The following is an 18903-nucleotide window of genomic DNA, read 5'->3' on the forward strand; positions in this document are numbered from 1 at the left end:
TTCATTTGCAAAGCTGTAATAACACATAAAAACCACGGAAATGTGTTTAAACTTTCATAAAATGAACATGGTGATTAGGGGGTGTGGCTACACTATGGGCGTGGTCAAAAATGTCCACGCTTGGCGCGGCAGATCTTTTTGTCCCTCTTCCTGTCTCCAAAATGTTGGGCGGTATGTGATAGGACCATGTTAGGCAGTTCCATTTCCCTTTTATATATTCAGTGTGCTGTGGCACCTAAATCAGTTTCAAATCTTTAAAAATGGCAGCCGTGATGAGTACAGTGGGACTGGCTGGGTTTCCCTTGGAATCACCTTAATTTACTCGGTACTTTCTGTTCCTTCATTTGATTAAACACTAATCCTCCATGTTTGTGCTCCGGTTGCCAATATTTTTTGCCTTGCTCTAGTTTTTCATATACGGTGCCGGACAGAATAATCCTTTCTGTATTTTGAAGAGAGGGAATAAATAATATTGGTTTGGACATGTCTCCGAGTGATATTTACCATTTGGGTTTCTGGTTCTAAGAAGTGTTTGGCAGAGCCGGTAGTGAGGCTTTCCAGCTGCCTATCCCGTCTCTCCGGGGGCTTTTCATCATCGCTTCTGGATTTGCTAGGCCAGTAGCAATTGAAAATCATTTTTGCTTTAAAGGGAAAGTAATCCCACAAAGCCTCAACTTCAGGAAAGGGAAACATATAAACCCAGATGGTGTCTCTACTGGCATTGGATCCAGAAACTCGTTATCCGGAAAGCTCAGAATTACGGAAAGGCTATCTTCCATAGACTCCATTATGATCAAATAATACATTTTAAATAATAAAATCCTTTTTCTCTGTAATAATAAAACCGTACCATTTACTCGATTCAAACCAAGATATAATTAAGCCTTATTGGAAGCAATACCAACGTATTATGGGGAGGCCCATTTATCAACGGTCGAATTTCGAAATTCATGTGTAATTTTTTTTTTTTTGCTGTAATAAATTCAAATATACTCCAAATTTAATTTAAATTTCTATAAATGTAAATGTCTACTCAAACAAATTTTACCGACACGAAAACTCGAAAATAACCTCATTCAAATTAGACTAAACTCAAATCATTTTTTTCTCTCCAAAAAAAGCACAAATTTCAAGAAGGCTAGTACCGTCTTTATATGGGTCACTGGACCACTCCCATTAAATTATACATGAACTCGGCAGGTTTTAGCTGGTGAATAGTCAATTTCGAAATATTCCCAGTGTAAAGGTTTGATAAATCTCGAAATTCAAATAGTTTAGATTATTTCCAATTCAAAAAATTAGAATTTCCTATTTGACCCTTGATAAAGCTGCCCCTTAATGTTTACAGGATTTTCGAGTAGATTTAAGGTATGAAGATCCAAATTACTGGAGGAAAACCAGGTCCCAAGCATTCTGGATAACGGGTCTATATACCTGTGTGTGTGTGTGTGTGTGATCTTTTCACTGGGAGATCATAAGGCAGATGTAGATGGTTTTTTGGTACAGTCCCTCATTCGAAGTCCAATCTTTTAAGAAGTATACAGATATATGAAATCTCTGCTTTTGCAGTAATTCAATCATAGTTTACGCAATATCTAGGATAGTAAGTAAGTGTTCACCTCAAATATCAATCTCTATGGGCTTCCTGGAGTATTTAGAATAGCTAAATGGCATTCTTCCAAAATCTCAGGTTGAAGCCTCTAGCCACTGCCCTGGGCAACTCCACAGTTTTTGATCAGAGTGCTGTGGCATCTAAATTTGTTTATTGGCAACTCTTAAAACCCTGGGGTCATTGCTGGTGCCAAGAGAAGCCCATGTTCTACAATATACACACCATAAAAACATGACTGTGTGAGTTTGAGATGTATAGAATCCACAAAAATTGTGGGTATTGATTAGGTAGGTAAATAGAAATTTGGGTACAGTGTTGGTGACTCCTCTCCCTCCTTCCACATCTCCTGGCTGCCCTCAGATGATGCCACTGCTGTTTTTTACGATGAGTTCTCTTCAGATTTTGTCAGTAGTAGGTCGGGATGTGGATAAAGTTGGTGCCTGGGTGTGGGTCAACCCAATTAGACCCACTCGGGTCTCTAATGTCCATTTCAGACTCCCTCTTTACCCAGAGTCAGTGGGTATTGACCAACTACCAATACTGTCCTAGAGATGGCCAGAAAGTCTTGTATTCCATATCCCTTTGGAGAAACCTACAGTATATTGCACAAGTATCCATGTGGGTTTTCTTTGCCATTAAACATAGGTGAGACCCTGCATGGAAAGGCACTAGGGGAAACACCTGCATTGCGTGTGCCGGGCCTGCTTTGTCTCTTCCACGCTTTACAATGTTTTATGGAAATCACATTCTTCTATTTGCCTGGAGGCGACTGGCTCGGCTCCAGCGAAGGTTTTTAGAGGTTTCCTGGGAGTGGGGGACTGTGTAAGAACACCGTGTTGGAACATGCTTGAGCAGGATTGTACCTTGAGTACAAGTTTCCCTTTAAGGAAGATATGTGGGTTGTGGTAAGTTTGCAAAGCTATTTTAGTTTAAAGAAATGAAGGTTAGATTCTTTCTCCTTTGATGTGCTTAAAGGGATACTGTCATGGGAAAAACACATCAGTTAATAGTGCTGCTCCAGCAGAATTCTGCTCTGATATCCATTTCTCAAAAGAGCAAACAGATTTTTTTACATTTTGAAATCTGACATGGGGCTAGACATATTGACAGTTTCCCAGCTGCCCCTAATCATGTGACTTGTGCTCTGATAAACGTCAGTCACTCTTTACTGCTGTACAGCAAGTTGGAGTGATATCAGCCCCTCCCTCCCCCCCCCCCCAGCCGCCTAACAGAACAATGGGAAGGTAACCAGATAGCAGCTCCCTAACACAAGATAACAGCTGCCTGGTAGATCTAAGAACAGCACTCAATACTAAAATCCAGGTCCCACTGAGACACATTCAGTTACATGGAGTAGGAGAAACAACAGCCTGCCTGAAAGCAGTTCCATCCTAAAGTGCGGGCTCTTTCTGAAAGCACATGACCAGGCAAAATGACCTGAGATGCACCTACACACCAATATTACAACTAATAAAAATAAAAAAATTACACTTTTTGGTTCAGGAATGAAATTTTATATTGTAGAGAGAATTATTTGCAGTGCAAATAGTGTAATTTAGAAATAAAAACAACATCACAAAAATCATGACAGAATCCCTTTAAAGGGAATATATATCATATTTATCTTCTTTCTTCTTATTCCATAGAAGAGCAGCCTAATGCAAGGCTCCAAGTGCACAGAACATTCCCTCTTTGAAGTCTGAGCTGCCATATTGCTTTCTTTTCCCCCATAGACGGCAAAATCGGCACCACTGCCTGACCAGCTGGGGGCGCTGTTTTGTTCTAGCCTATTGCGAAATCCAAGTCAATTAAAATTGCTACTCTCGGGCTGTAATGCAAATAAAAATGTATAATAAGCACAGGGTAAAACCGTACACTGATCATGCTAGTGTTCAGGTAAAGTAAATGGAAGATAAATATTAGTTAAGCTCCCTTCAGTCGATTCACTTTTACGATGGAGATTGATCAGAACAAATGAATAGCTGTTTGGCCTTAAATTTATTCGCACATATATTTACTGCGCAACTTTAAAGCCTTATTTTATTTCATGTGCTTTGATAACAGATCCCATGGGACAAGAGGCCCGAATGAATATCAAATAAAAGTTTTATTGTATGATTGCCATGTTGTTGGATTTAAAGGGAAATTTGAAGGGTTATTGGTGGAAGGGCCGTTTGCCAATGTGTTTCTCATTTGAAAGCTGCCCCATAGATATCTGGCTGATTTTTGGCTAGGCAAGGCCCATACACAGGCCAGTAAGCCTGCTGATTCGGTCCTGAGGGCTGAGTTAGCCGCCTTTACTGGCCCATGTGTGGCCACCATAATTGAGTAGCTATCTTAGCAAGAAGCTAGAAACAGTAAGTTGTTCACCTTTAAATTGAGTTTTAGTATGATATAGAAAGTGATATTGTGAGACTATTTGCAATTAGTTTTCATTTTTTATTATTTGGGGTTTTTGAGTTATTTAGCTTTTTATTCAGCAGCTCTCCGGGTTTGTAATTTCAGCAGTCTGGTTGCCAGGATCCCAATTACCCCAGCAACCATGCATTGATTTGTATAAGAGACTGGAATATGAATAGGAGAGGCCTGAATGGAAAGATGACTAATAAAAAGTAGCAATAACAAAACATTTGTAGCCTTATTAATTATTTGTTTTTAGATGGGGTCAGTGACCCCCATTTGAAAGCTGAAAAGAGTCCGAAGAAGAAGGCAAATAATTCAGAAACCATAGAAAATGATTAATGAAGACCAACAGAAAAGTTGCTTAGACTTTTAGTATGTATAACATACTAAATGTTTAAATAAAGGTCAACTACCCCTTTAATCCTATGTATAGTAAATGATGATGACACATATAAGCATGAATTCCTCAGAGGGCCATATCTAACCAAAAGCTTCCAGCCCTGAGTAGTAGGGAAGACACACACTCCCTACATTTGTAATTCATTGAGGTCTTGTCCAGCGCTTGTCCTATGTGACTTGTTTCAATATACATACCTCCCAACATTTAAAAAAAGAAAAGAGGGTCAAAGACGTCCTACGCACAGCATGGTGAAAAAATAGGCCCTGCCCATTTTATGGCCACACCCCATTATTCCATTTTACAAATTTGGCAGTGTATGAAATTTTGAAGACATTTATGGGAGTTGTAGTGCCATGTTTTATTATGCTGCTAGTCTCCATTCTCTCGAAAGTCCTGCTTATCTTAAAGAGTTCTAATTGTTTCTTTGCTTATCTTAAATTGTTACTAATGTATCTGCTGACTGTTCTGGGCTCTCTGCTAAAAAGCTTCTTATTTTAATCAGGTTTCAGAAAGGTATCTTTTAGGGATGCACCGAATCCAGGGTTCGGGATTCGGCCAGGATTCGGCCTTTTTCAGCAGGATTGGGATTCGGCCTAATCCTTCTGTCCGGCCGAACCGAATCTGAATCCTAATTTGCATATGCAAATTAGGGGCGGGGAGAGAAATTGCTGACTTTTTGTCAGAAAACAAGGAAGTAAAAAATGTTTTCCCCTTCCCACTCCTAATTGCATATGCAAATTAGGGTTCGGATTCGGTTCGGTATTCGGCCGAATCCTTCGTGAAGGATTCGGGGGTTCGGCCGAATCCAAAAAAGTGGATTCGGTGCATCCCTAGTATCTTTTTCTAAAATCAGTGCAGGAGAGCAAAGAGAAAGTCGGGACATTTCAGTAAGAAACCCTGGACTGTGGGCTGAGCTGTCAAAATCGGGAATGTTCCGCATTAAACGGGAATGTTGGGAGGTATAAGACTATATATTGTTGCTCAATGAGCAAAATAAATCCCCCTGTAGAATGACAAAAATAACCCAGAAGGCATGGGATGAAATATTTCTCATCCTAGTATTAAGTTAAATGGAATGCAGAACAAGCAGAGTTTGCATTAGGTTTATAGATTTGTGAATGTTAAAACAGAGAAGTGTCCGAACACATTTCAGCTTTTCATACGGTATTTTCCATTTCAGACCAACCAGTTGGGGTACCTCTTGGGTTTATCATTCTACTGGTTGGCCACAAAGTTCTTTTCAAGCAATCTTAGCTCTCCCATTGTGTTGTCATACTTTAATAAAAACCAGGAGGACTTATACTTGTAGGCCATGAGGCTTGGGCTGGTCCAACTGGAGACAATGAGGGCTTTTTCTTCTACCGTGAGAATCTTGAAGCTGTAGAATTCTCTCCCAGAGAAGGTTGTACCGGCAGATACAATAGATAGATTCAGGAAAGGCCCGGGTGCCTCTTACACAGCTTAGCCAGTTAGGAAATATTTGAGCGAAGATTTGAACTTGATGGATGTTTATATTGTTTCCTCCTCCGCAACCACTTACTGTGTGTGATTCACCTTGAAATTCCTTTAGTGTGACGCTGACATTGACTCCAACTGGTCTTTTATCCCTGGGCCTCCTTGGCATTTAAACTATCTGACCCTAGCGCTGACCCTAGCAACAAGGCATGTGTTGGAATGACAGAGTAAGGCCTGAATATAAAGATAAAGTTGCTTTGATCTCTTCTATATATATTTTCCAAAGTTCTGATGCTTTTATTGCATCTATGGGGACATTTTTGACTCTTTGCTATGGCTCCCTGAGAATACTCTTGCTCGTGTGGCAGTTGTGAGGTAGGGTCCAGTGCCGGCTATGATATTTTATGCTGGGAAGCAGCAGGATAGCATTACATGGTGTGTCACTAACTGAATCAGAGGAGCAAGCGCAACTTTATTTGTATTTGGCAGTAAGAAGACAGGTAGAGTGTGCGGGATACAGCAAATCCTTTATGAATACAGCACTGCCAAATACTGGCAGCAATGCATTCATGGTGGGAGTAAAGGACCTTTGCCTTTGTTGGAAATTCAGGACAGGTGGCAAACGTGCAGAAAACAGGACAGTTTAGAACCAATTGTTGGACTTGGTAGACCAGACCTATTTATCACCCGCTATTACACTTTAGTAAACACCTACTATATATTTGTTTATTACCTCTAATGCTGTCCCAATCAGTTATTGGAAAAATGTAATGCCCGATTATATTATTATATTATCCACTTTCAGATTTATCTCTCTGTAGCCGTTTATTTCCGGAGTGGGGAGGGGGGTTGATTTTGGAATTTTCTGCCAAACAGCTGTCGGCTTCACAACACATTTCTGCCACGATTAAACAGATTTCTGATCAAAGGTCTGTGAGAAATCGTGAATCAATTATTCAGTACTTATTGTCTACAGTGGGAATGTGCCGATCAATACCGAGAGCCTTCGTCCAATGGCAGCAAGAAATGGAAGCTTTACTACAAATTCCTGATTTTTTTTTTTTTTTTTTTTTTAAAGGGTGATTAAGGGCATATAACTGAAAATATGCCTTGGGGGATTATTACAGATTATTAGAATGCGCTTGCTTAGCTATATTACGCGCGTATAGGCCAGCCATTTTATTAATTTTCGTTAGCTCTCCCGACAAATATTTATTACAAACGCGGCGCGGTTCTTCAGAGAGGGAGCCAAGTGGATACGCGCGGCAGAAGGAAGCCATGTGGGTAAGTGACAGGTATAATAACTGCAGATGCTGAAATCATGCGTTCGGAACATTAGGAATTTATAATGCATTGTAATATGTGCTGCTTGCCATGTTTTCTCTACCTGTTCTAATCACTGAATACAATAGGCTGTGATCGTCTCGTCGTCCTATCCATTAGCGCTTCAACAGGAGATTTTATATATTTACAATTAATAGCATACTAAGTATTCAGGGCTTTTGTTCTCTGGTGTTGCCAGGGTTTCTTAATGCAAAAGAAAGAAAAAACAAAAGCTCAAAGAAAAAAAAAAAAAAAAAGGAAAGCTCAGAAAAAAAAAAAAAAGTCTGGTTTAATACCTGGGTTTAAATCAACCCAGTAAGTACAACTAGGGAGATAGAGCCTATAGTAACAGTGAGATAATAGTCTCTGGGAAGGGAGTGTGACTGTGGGATAGCAGGTATAGTAGGGAGAGATGGTGTCTATAGTAACAGTGGATAATAGTCTCTGGGAAGGGAGTGTGACTGTGGGATAGCAGGTATAGTAGGGAGAGATGGTGTCTATAGTAACAGTGGGATAAGAGTCCCTGGGAAGGGAGTGTGACTGGGATAGCAGGTATAGTAGGGAGAGATGGTGTCTATAGTAACAGTGGATAATAGTCTCTGGGAAGGGAGTGTGACTGTGGGATAGCAGGTATAGTAGGGAGAGATGGTGCCTATAGTAACAGTGGATAATAGTCTCTGGGAAGGGAGTGTGACTGTGGGATAGCAGGTATAGTAGGGAGAGATGGTGCCTATAGTAACAGTGGGATAATAGTCTCTGGGAAGGGAGTGTGACTGTGGGATAGCAGGTATAGTAGGGAGAGATGGTGTCTATAGTAACAGTGGATAATAGTCTCTGGGAAGGGAGTGTGACTGTGGGATAGCAGGTATAGTAGGGAGAGATGGTGTCTATAGTAACAGTGGATAATAGTCTCTGGGAAGGGAGTGTGACTGTGGGATAGCAGGTATAGTAGGGAGAGATGGTGTCTATAGTAACAGTGGATAATAGTCTCTGGGAAGGGAGTGTGGACTGTGGGATAGCAGGTATAGTAGGGAGAGATGGTGTCTATAGTAACAGTGGATAATAGTCTCTGGGAAGGGAGTGTGACTGTGGGATAGCAGGTATAGTAGGGAGAGATGGTGTCTATAGTAACAGTGGGATAAGAGTCCCTGGGAAGGGAGTGTGACTGGGATAGCAGGTATAGTAGGGAGAGATGGTGTCTATAGTAACAGTGGATAATAGTCTCTGGGAAGGGAGTGTGACTGTGGGATAGCAGGTATAGTAGGGAGAGATGGTGCCTATAGTAACAGTGGATAATAGTCTCTGGGAAGGGAGTGTGACTGTGGGATAGCAGGTATAGTAGGGAGAGATGGTGCCTATAGTAACAGTGGGATAATAGTCTCTGGGAAGGGAGTGTGACTGTGGGATAGCAGGTATAGTAGGGGAGAGATGGTGTCTATAGTAACAGTGGATAATAGTCTCTGGGAAGGGAGTGTGACTGTGGGATAGCAGGTATAGTAGGGAGAGATGGTGTCTATAGTAACAGTGGATAATAGTCTCTGGGAAGGGAGTGTGACTGTGGGATAGCAGGTATAGTAGGGAGAGATGGTGTCTATAGTAACAGTGGATAATAGTCTCTGGGAAGGGAGTGTGACTGTGGGATAGCAGGTATAGTAGGGAGAGATGGTGTCTATAGTAACAGTGGATAATAGTCTCTGGGAAGGGAGTGTGACTGTGGGATAGCAGGTATAGTAGGGAGAGATGGTGTCTATAGTAACAGTGGATAATAGTCTCTGGGAAGGGAGTGTGACTGTGGGATAGCAGGTATAGTAGGGAGAGATGGTGTCTATAGTAACAGTGGATAATAGTCTCTGGGAAGGGAGTGTGACTGTGGGATAGCAGGTATAGTAGGGAGAGATGGTGCCTATAGTAACAGTGGATAATAGTCTCTGGGAAGGGAGTGTGACTGTGGGATAGCAGGTATAGTAGGGAGAGATGGTGCCTATAGTAACAGTGGATAATAGTCTCTGGGAAGGGAGTGTGACTGTGGGATAGCAGGTATAGTAGGGAGAGATGGTGCCTATAGTAACAGTGGGATAATAGTCTCTGGGAAGGGAGTGTGACTGTGGGATAGCAGGTATAGTAGGGAGAGATGGTGTCTATAGTAACAGTGGATAATAGTCTCTGGGAAGGGAGTGTGACTGTGGGATAGCAGGTATAGTAGGGAGAGATGGTGTCTATAGTAACAGTGGATAATAGTCTCTGGGAAGGGAGTGTGACTGTGGGATAGCAGGTATAGTAGGGAGAGATGGTGTCTATAGTAACAGTGGATAATAGTCTCTGGGAAGGGAGTGTGACTGTGGGATAGCAGGTATAGTAGGGAGAGATGGTGTCTATAGTAACAGTGGATAATAGTCTCTGGGAAGGGAGTGTGACTGTGGGAATAGCAGGTATAGTAGGGAGAGATGGTGTCTATAGTAACAGTGGATAATAGTCTCTGGGAAGGGAGTGTGACTATGGGATAGCAGGTATAGTAGGGAGAGATGGTGTCTATAGTAACAGTGGATAATAGTCTCTGGGAAGGGAGTGTGACTGTGGGATAGCAGGTATAGTAGGGAGAGATGGTGTCTATAGTAACAGTGGATAATAGTCTCTGGGAAGGGAGTGTGACTGTGGGATAGCAGGTATAGTAGGGAGAGATGGTGTCTATAGTAACAGTGGATAATAGTCTCTGGGAAGGGAGTGTGACTGTGGGATAGCAGGTATAGTAGGGAGAGATGGTGCCTATAGTAACAGTGGATAATAGTCTCTGGGAAGGGAGTGTGACTGTGGGATAGCAGGTATAGTAGGGAGAGATGGTGCCTATAGTAACAGTGGATAATAGTCTCTGGGAAGGGAGTGTGACTGTGGGATAGCAGGTATAGTAGGGAGAGATGGTGCCTATAGTAACAGTGGGATAATAGTCTCTGGGAAGGGAGTGTGACTGTGGGATAGCAGGTATAGTAGGGAGAGATGGTGTCTATAGTAACAGTGGATAATAGTCTCTGGGAAGGGAGTGTGACTGTGGGATAGCAGGTATAGTAGGGAGAGATGGTGTCTATAGTAACAGTGGATAATAGTCTCTGGGAAGGGAGTGTGACTGTGGGATAGCAGGTATAGTAGGGAGAGATGGTGTCTATAGTAACAGTGGATAATAGTCTCTGGGAAGGGAGTGTGACTGTGGGATAGCAGGTATAGTAGGGAGAGATGGTGTCTATAGTAACAGTGGATAATAGTCTCTGGGAAGGGAGTGTGACTGTGGGAATAGCAGGTATAGTAGGGAGAGATGGTGTCTATAGTAACAGTGGATAATAGTCTCTGGGAAGGGAGTGTGACTGTGGATAGCAGGTATAGTAGGGAGAGATGGTGTCTATAGTAACAGTGGGATAAGAGTCCCTGGGAAGGGAGTGTGACTGGGATAGCAGGTATAGTAGGGAGAGATGGTGTCTATAGTAACAGTGGATAATAGTCTCTGGGAAGGGAGTGTGACTGTGGGATAGCAGGTATAGTAGGGAGAGATGGTGCCTATAGTAACAGTGGGATAAGAGTCCCTGGGAAGGGAGTGTGACTGGGATAGCAGGTATAGTAGGGAGAGATGGTGTCTATAGTAACAGTGGATAATAGTCTCTGGGAAGGGAGTGTGACTGTGGGATAGCAGGTATAGTAGGGAGAGATGGTGCCTATAGTAACAGTGGATAATAGTCTCTGGGAAGGGAGTGTGACTGTGGGATAGCAGGTATAGTAGGGAGAGATGGTGCCTATAGTAACAGTGGGATAATAGTCTCTGGGAAGGGAGTGTGACTGTGGGATAGCAGGTATAGTAGGGAGAGATGGTGTCTATAGTAACAGTGGATAATAGTCTCTGGGAAGGGAGTGTGACTGTGGGATAGCAGGTATAGTAGGGAGAGATGGTGTCTATAGTAACAGTGGATAATAGTCTCTGGGAAGGGAGTGTGACTGTGGGATAGCAGGTATAGTAGGGAGAGATGGTGTCTATAGTAACAGTGGATAATAGTCTCTGGGAAGGGAGTGTGACTGTGGGATAGCAGGTATAGTAGGGAGAGATGGTGTCTATAGTAACAGTGGGATAATAGTCTCTGGGAAGGGAGTGTGACTGTGGGATAGCAGGTATAGTAGGGAGAGATGGTGCCTATAGTAACAGTGGATAATAGTCTCTGGGAAGGGAGTGTGACTGTGGGATAGCAGGTATAGTAGGGAGAGATGGTGTCTATAGTAACAGTGGATAATAGTCTCTGGGAAGGGAGTGTGGCTTTGGTAGCATCTGTCTGGATATGTAGATTTCTGCACTGCTGATTAACAGACCTGGAAGAGAACTGATTGTAAGGTTGAATAAAAGAGAGAGAAGCTAAGCTTTATGTGTAATGTATTCTAGTGAACACTATAAAGTTCCTAGGTCCCTTCCCCCGGTGAATAAAAGCTTGCCAGCTAAGAGGTTTGTAGGTTGGCCGGCTTCCATCTCTCCGTTGTTTGCTAAGGACGTGAATTACAATCTGTTGTGAAAGTGCCAGTTCTTGGTTGCCATAGCAACAGCAGAAAGGGGAATGAAACCAACGTGGCCGTGTTTTGCAGAACCACCAGCGAGGGACTGAAAGGAAAGTTAAAAGGACGTGGAATAAATGGCAAATCTTTGTAGTAGGACCAAATTAGGAACTGGGAGTCATTTAGAGCCTGCGCTGCCATTGTCATACGGGTATGTTGCCATGGGAACCTTCATGAAATTGTGTTTTCCACAATATTATACTGCAGAGAGTCTTTCATGTTATTATGGTCGGCCTATATAAATTCTGTTGTTGGACTGCAACTCCCAGCATCTCACATGGCCTGTTTGTTTATGCAGGGATTCTGGGAGCTGTAGTTTAGTACGGGATTGCACCGATCTGGGAACTGCTTTATTGATTGCTGTAGTTTAGGTGAGATATAACCCTTCTTCCCCCCCCAAATTTTTTTCCAATGATCCCCCTGTATTCGTGTCCCCTTAGCATGATCGCAGAATGAAAGTGCTATTACCATGTCTAATCTGACATTTGTCCCCCCCCCTCCAGGCCAAAGTGAATGGTTTAACCCACAGTTCTCTACTTGGGGCAGATGGAGCACCAAATGGGCCTGGGAGGGGTGGCAGGTTGAAACTTCCCTTGCTGTATATGGGGTACTATTGGGTATGTAAAAGCTCTTGACAAAATTTTGCGGTTATATCATTAATTCTCTTTTATTTCCCTTCATATCAGAATTTCATGATCTGGATTCTGTTATCCAGAATGCTTGGGACCTGGGGTTGTCCGGATAACAGATCTTTCTATAATTTGGATCTTCATACCTTAAAGGGATTGTTCACCTTTAAATGTACTTTTAGAATGGTGTAGAGAGGGATATTCTGAGACAATTTGCAATTGGTTTTCATTTTTTATTACTTGTGGTTTTTGAGTTATTTAGGTTTTTATTAGCAGCTCTCCAGTTTGACATTTCAGCCTTCCAGTTGCTAGGGTCCAGATTATTTTAGCAACCATGCACTGACTTGAATAAGAGACTGGAATATGAATGGGAGAGGTCTGAATAGAAGATGAGATAATAAAAAGAAGCAATAACTCTAAATGCTTAGACTTACAGAACATTTGTACTGTAGATGGGGTCAGTGACCCCCTATTTGAAAGCTGGAAGGAGTCAGAAGAAAATGGCAAATAATTTTAAAAATATGCAAAATAAAAAATGAACACTAATTGAAAAGTTGCTTAGAATTAGCCATTCAATAACGTACTAAAATATAATTTAAGGGTCAACCACCCCTTTAAGTCTAATAAATCATGTAAACCTTAAATAAACCCAATAGGCTGGTTTGGCTTCCAATAAGGATTAATTATATCTCAGTTGGGATCAAGTGCAAGATACTGTTTTATTATTACACAGAAAAGGGAAATCCATTTTAAAAATCTGGATTATTTGATTATAATGGAGTCTATGGGAGAAATCCTTTATGTAATTTGGATCTTTCTGGACAACGGGTTTCCGAATAACAGATCCCATACCTGTACATATGATATAATAAGATATCCTAATATAGAAGCTGATGTTTAAAGGGTATGTGTTTATACATATTTAGACGTGTGTTATATAGTATATGATGGGATGTATGCTGTACATTGCAGTCTGCAAGGCCTCTCCTTGCTACAGTGCTGTAATGAGATTAAACGGCAGAATCCCCAGGAGAGGATTATTTACCTTGTCAGAAGTACAGGTATGGGATCCGTTATCCGGAAAACAGAAAAACTCCTTTATGGAAAGGCTGTCTACCGTAGACTCCATTTTATCAAAATAATCCAAATTTTAAAAAACCATTTCCCTTTTCTCTGTTATAATAGTACAGGTATGGGACCTGCTATCCAGAAGCTCAGGACCTGGGACTTTCAGGATAAAAGGTCTTTCTGCAATTTGGGTCTTCATACCATAAGAAAATCATGTAAACATTAAATAAACCCAATAGGCTGGTTTTGCTTCCAATAAGGATTAATTATATCTTGGTTTTGATCAACATACTGTTTTATTATAACCGAGAATAAGGAAATTCTTTTTTTTTTTTTTTTTAAATGTGGATTATTCGGATAAAATTGAGTCTATGGGAGATGGCCGTTATTCTGAGCTTTCTGGAAAACTGGTTTCCAGATAACGGATCCCTTACCTGTACCTTGTACTAGATCCAAACTAAGAGATAATTAATCCTAATTGGAAGCAAAACCAGCCTATTGGGTGTAATTAATGTTTATATGATTATCCAGTAGAGATGCACCGAATCCAGGATTCGGTTCGGGATTCGGCCATTTTTCAGCAGGATTCAGATTTATCCGAATCCTTCTGCCCGGCTGAACCAAATCCTGATTTGCATATGCAGATTAGGGGCAGGGAGGGAAATCGCCTGACTTTTTGCCATAAAACAAGGAAGTAAATAATGTTTTCCCCTTCTGACTCCTAATTTGCATATGCAAATTAGGATTCAGTTCGGTATTCGGCCTAAGCTTGCATCCCTGTTGTCTAGTAGACTTAGGCTAAGGCCACACTAGGCGATAGCGCCGCGATTTGACTCGCGGCGATCTTTTTTTCTATTGTCGCTCGAAATCGCCTAGCGAGGCAATTTCGAGCGACAGTAGAGAAAAGATCGCCGCGTGTGTTTTTACGCTGGCGATTTTTCGCAATTCCCCATAGACGCCAGCGCAAAAGTTTCCCCAGCGATTGCGGCTTAAAAGTCGCGGCGAAAAGTCGCCGCGAATCAAATCGCGGCGCTATCGCCTAGTGTGGCCTTAGCCTTAAGGTATGAAGAGCCCTTGCCATTATCCCCAGTAGATTATTACCATAAGATCCTCAAGAAAAGCAATTATTTAGCTATTCAGTTGCCTTTGTTTGTGTAGAAGGTTTTCTATAGGGAAGATAAGGCAAACTAACCCAAGGAAGTAGCAGTGTGTCCTATTTCACCCTGTAACGGAATACTGTAGGTGACATTGCTAGAGTTCACGTTACTAATAAAGCTAAATTTACCACCTTGACAGGGGGAGTCCTTGAAAGACCTTCGAGTCAGATGGGGTGATAGTTACATTTTATTGCTGTTTATTTACAGCCCCATTTTTGGTTAATGCTCCCTCCCCCCCATTTAACTATGAATAAAGACCTCACAAGAGCGAAGGCTTGACGCGTGTTATCTTTTTATGATAATAGGGCTTATCTCCAGGCAGGATTCTACTAATTATACCAAACTCCTTTATTCCTTTTGTGTCTGTGATTTACAAAGAGAGCTGCGATATATCGACGACGTTCCCGGGGGCTGCCAATTCCCTACACATTTGTGCAAGAACATATTGTCAGGTGCTTTTTAAGGTTAGGCTGCAGTAGAAAAATGAAGGCTGCATTAATTGCCGGAGAGATGGGGAAAGCTGGGCATTTTAATGGCAGCCCTATACACGCGGCTAAGCAAGGCTGCTCATAAATCTCACTGTGCGGAACATGATAAATTAGATTCGGCTGAAACTGGCTTCCAGATAAAAGGCTGGCTTTGTTCCCGACTGGTGTATGAAAGTCGCACACAGCCATTGTCTCCTGTGTTAATATTGCCTGTTTTGTCCTGCGGAAATGTCTACTTTTAAAGGTGAAACATGCCCTATTTATAACAAGGGGTTTCCCAGCTTTATCAGCATTGTGCGCCATATTGTTTGCCTGAGCTGATGCAGTCCCAGTTGACATAAATAGCAAAAGCAGTATCTGGTTGTGATGACTGTGGGTGTCTGGGAATAATGCCACGGCTGTGGTTATGGGACCTTTTTCAGTTTAAGCTTAACCTTTGATTGACTTAGGATATAACATATAGGAAAACATTGGCATATCAGCCATTGAGTCCCAGATTATTTAGGACAGCAGAAAGGTTTTCACCCTAACCAATCTTCAAGTTTGGCTTTTAGTTGTGCATGAGGAAACAAATAGGACGACCACCTGTTCAACATCCCATTCCCAAACCATTAATATGATATTGGACCACCCTTTCCTACTATAACAGCCACTAGTTTTTTAGACTGGCTTTCCATTAGCTGAGGACCACCATTGGTGGGCTTCTCTTCCAATGATGTTGGGCACTGATTTTTGGGGATCAGGCCTGGTTCACAGTCACTATTCCAGTTCATCCCATAGGTGTTTGGTTGGGTTGAGGTCATGGATTTGTGTAGCCCAGTCAAGTTCTGCCAATCCTATCTCTGCTATGCCCATTTGTATGGACCTTGCTTTGTGCTTAGGGACATTATTGGGCAGAAACAAAACTGAATTGGAAGAACAGTATATTCAATATTGTCATTGTATGATGTAGACATAAACTGCTTCAGTGGAACCAGGAGCCTAAACCATGGAAAACAGCCCTGGACCTTATTTCTCATCCACCAAACGTTACCCTTTATTACCCTTCCCCAACCTATAGTTTTTGTACTGGCATTGCTTCCAGAGACCGTTTGGAACCAGCTAGTGAGTAGGACATGCAATGTAAGGAGGCTTCTATGTACATACAGTGTGTTGGGATTAGGGATGCACCCAATCCAGGATTCGGTTCGGGATTCAGCCTTTTTTTAGCAGGATTCAGATTCAGCCAAATCCTTCTGCCCAACTCCGAATCCTAATTTGCATTCGCACATTAGAGGCGGGAGGGTAATCGCGTGACTTTTTGCCACAAAACAAAAAAGTAAAATGTGTTTTCCCCTTCCCCCACCCCAAATTTGTATATGCAAATTAGAATTCGGTTAAGTATTCGGCTGAATCTTTCGCAAAGGATTCAGGGGTTCGGCCAAATCCAAAATAGTGGTTTCGGAGTATCCCTAGTTTGGATACCTTTGATAGGATAGTGTAATTCATATACTATAACTACAAATTAAAACAGTCGAATTTGAATGCAGAAGTCTTTCAACAAGGCTTTATGCTGAGACTGTTGTGAACTGCAACTCCCAGCATGTTTAGCTCAGAGCAGTTGGTCTCCTCTGAAGAAGGAAAGAAGGTATAAATGTTTAAATGGCAATTAAAGCTGTTGCACGGATTCTTAGAGTTAAGATTTATGATTTGTTTCTTTTTTTTTTTACTTTAGGCTGGTGTTTGGCATATTATACCCAGCGTATAACTCATACAAGGCTGTGAGGACGAAAAATGTGAAAGAATATGTAAGTATTGTGTTTATTATTCCCTTTGCAACAGGATTTAAATAAACGTTCCTTTATTTTATGAATGGAATTTGTTTGTGTACTTTTGCTTTGTAAGTGGTCAGGGTGCAGTGTATTGCTGTGCATGTGGGAGCTGCCATGCTACTTCCTTTATAAAGGGAAAAAGAAAAAAGTATCCTTAGGCCTCCATGAAATGGATAAACCTTAAGCAAAGTGTTCTGGCCCTGATAAGGATCCCCTATGTTTTTTTAAGGGCAACTGTCAAGTAAGGTTTAAAGGAGAGGACCCCAAACACAAGTTTTTAAGATTATGGTGAATTGGCCCTTTTCGATTGTGGTGGCCCTCTCGGGAAAGATTGCAAAAATTCAAAGTCTGTGTTCCTGTGTATATAATCCACCAGTATAAGTGCCAACCAGATGCAGGGGAGTAAAGAGAGGCTGCAGAGGGGGGGGGGGAGAGGCTGCAGAGGGGGGGGGGGAGAGGCTGCAGAGGGGGGGAGAGGCTGCAGAGGGAGAGAGAGAGGCTGCAGAGGAGCAGAGAGAGGCTGCAGAGGGGGTGGGAAGAGAGAGAGGCTGCAGAGGGGGAGAGAGAGGTTACAAAGGGGGAAGAGAGAGGCTGCAGAGTGGGGGGGGGGAGAGAGAGGCTGCAGAGGGTGAAAAAGAGAGAGAGAGAGGCTGCAGAGGTGGAAAGCGAGAGGCTGCAGAGGTGGAAAGCGAGAGGCTGCAGAGGTGGAAAGCGAGAGGCTGCAGAGGTGGAAAGCGAGAGGCTGCAGAGGTGGAAAGCGAGAGGCTGCAGAGGGGGAAAGCGAGAGGCTGCAGAGGGGGAAAGCGAGAGGCTGCAGAGGGGGAAAGCGAGAGGCTGCAGAGGGGGAAAGCGAGAGGCTGCAGAGGGGGAAAGCGAGAGGCTGCAGAGGGGGAAAGCGAGAGGCTGCAGAGGGGGGCGATCGAGAGAGGCTGCAGGGGAAGAGAGATCGACTGCTGGGGGTTTGAGAGAGACTGCAGGGAGAGAGAGACGCTGCAGAGGGGGAGAGGGAGAGAGAGCCTCTGCAGTGGGGAGAGAGAGAGAGAGGCTGCAGGGGGAGAGAGAGAGAGAGAGGCTGCAGGGGGAGAGAGAGAGAGAGGCTGCAGGGGGAGAGAGTGCATGTCAGAGGCTGTAGAAGAGAATGCTAGAAAGGAGATGCTGAAGGGGAGAGAGAATAGTAGGAAGAGGCTACAAAGGAGAGGCTGTAGTAATTGGTTTAGGAAGGATAGTGTTAATTCTTGCACATGTGAATGTGTAGTTCTTGTGACTTACAGTGAGATTGTTGAATAAATGCGAGGAAGCAATTCTCAGGGTTAGCGGAGCCAGATGGTCTTCCTGTCACATGCAAGTCCTATGGCAGCAGTGAGTCTTACAAGGAGAAATGTTTTTGCCAATAACAAAAAAAAAAAAATTGGGTGAATTTCCCTTTTGTGCCCCCGAGCCATGATTTCTGATATAAATTGTTTCCTGTATGTGAACTTGTCTGGATATCTTGGCAGTGTGTTTGTTGGGTCTGAAGAGCCGCATCTGTGGGACGAGGAGTTTTTGTAAACACAAAGTCTGTTTTGATTCCTCATTTCTGAGTCTTCTCTTAGATGTTGGTAATTATAATGATTATGTTAATCATTAATTAAAGGGGAAGTAATGCACTGTGTTGGCTGTACCTTTAAAAGATTTTCTGTTAAACTGTATATTTTTCAGGTGGGGAGGTACAGTATATGAAAAAAATGAAAATATTTTTTAAATAATAACCTCAGGGGTGATATATGTACATCATTGGGGAGCCCCAAGTTACTACCAATTCAACCTTACGCATAAGGGCCTTATTTTCTTCCGAAATTTCTCAACCGGTGTAAAAAAGCCTGATGGGCGGCTGCTCAGCCTGTTTATTTATTTCAGTAGAACCCAACGGTCACTTTCAGTAGCAGATGGATTGTGGCCAGAAGAAATGCATGCATTTGAAATACAGTAAATTAAAGGCC

General features: G+C 42.4%; 1 protein-coding gene across 1 annotated transcript in view; it reads left to right on the plus strand.

Moving 5' to 3' along the window:
- Positions 1-18903, plus strand: part of reep3.S (receptor accessory protein 3 S homeolog) — a 98582-nt gene that overhangs the window by 23173 nt on the left and 56506 nt on the right. Inside the window, exon 2 of the mRNA XM_041570865.1 lies at positions 16828-16900. Within this exon, the coding sequence (XP_041426799.1) occupies positions 16828-16900 (73 nt within the window). The remainder of the gene's footprint in view (positions 1-16827; positions 16901-18903) is intronic.

The sequence above is a fragment of the Xenopus laevis genome, chromosome 7S (genome assembly GCF_017654675.1).
Source record: "Xenopus laevis strain J_2021 chromosome 7S, Xenopus_laevis_v10.1, whole genome shotgun sequence".
In the NCBI taxonomy this organism is placed as follows: Eukaryota; Metazoa; Chordata; class Amphibia; order Anura; family Pipidae; genus Xenopus; species Xenopus laevis.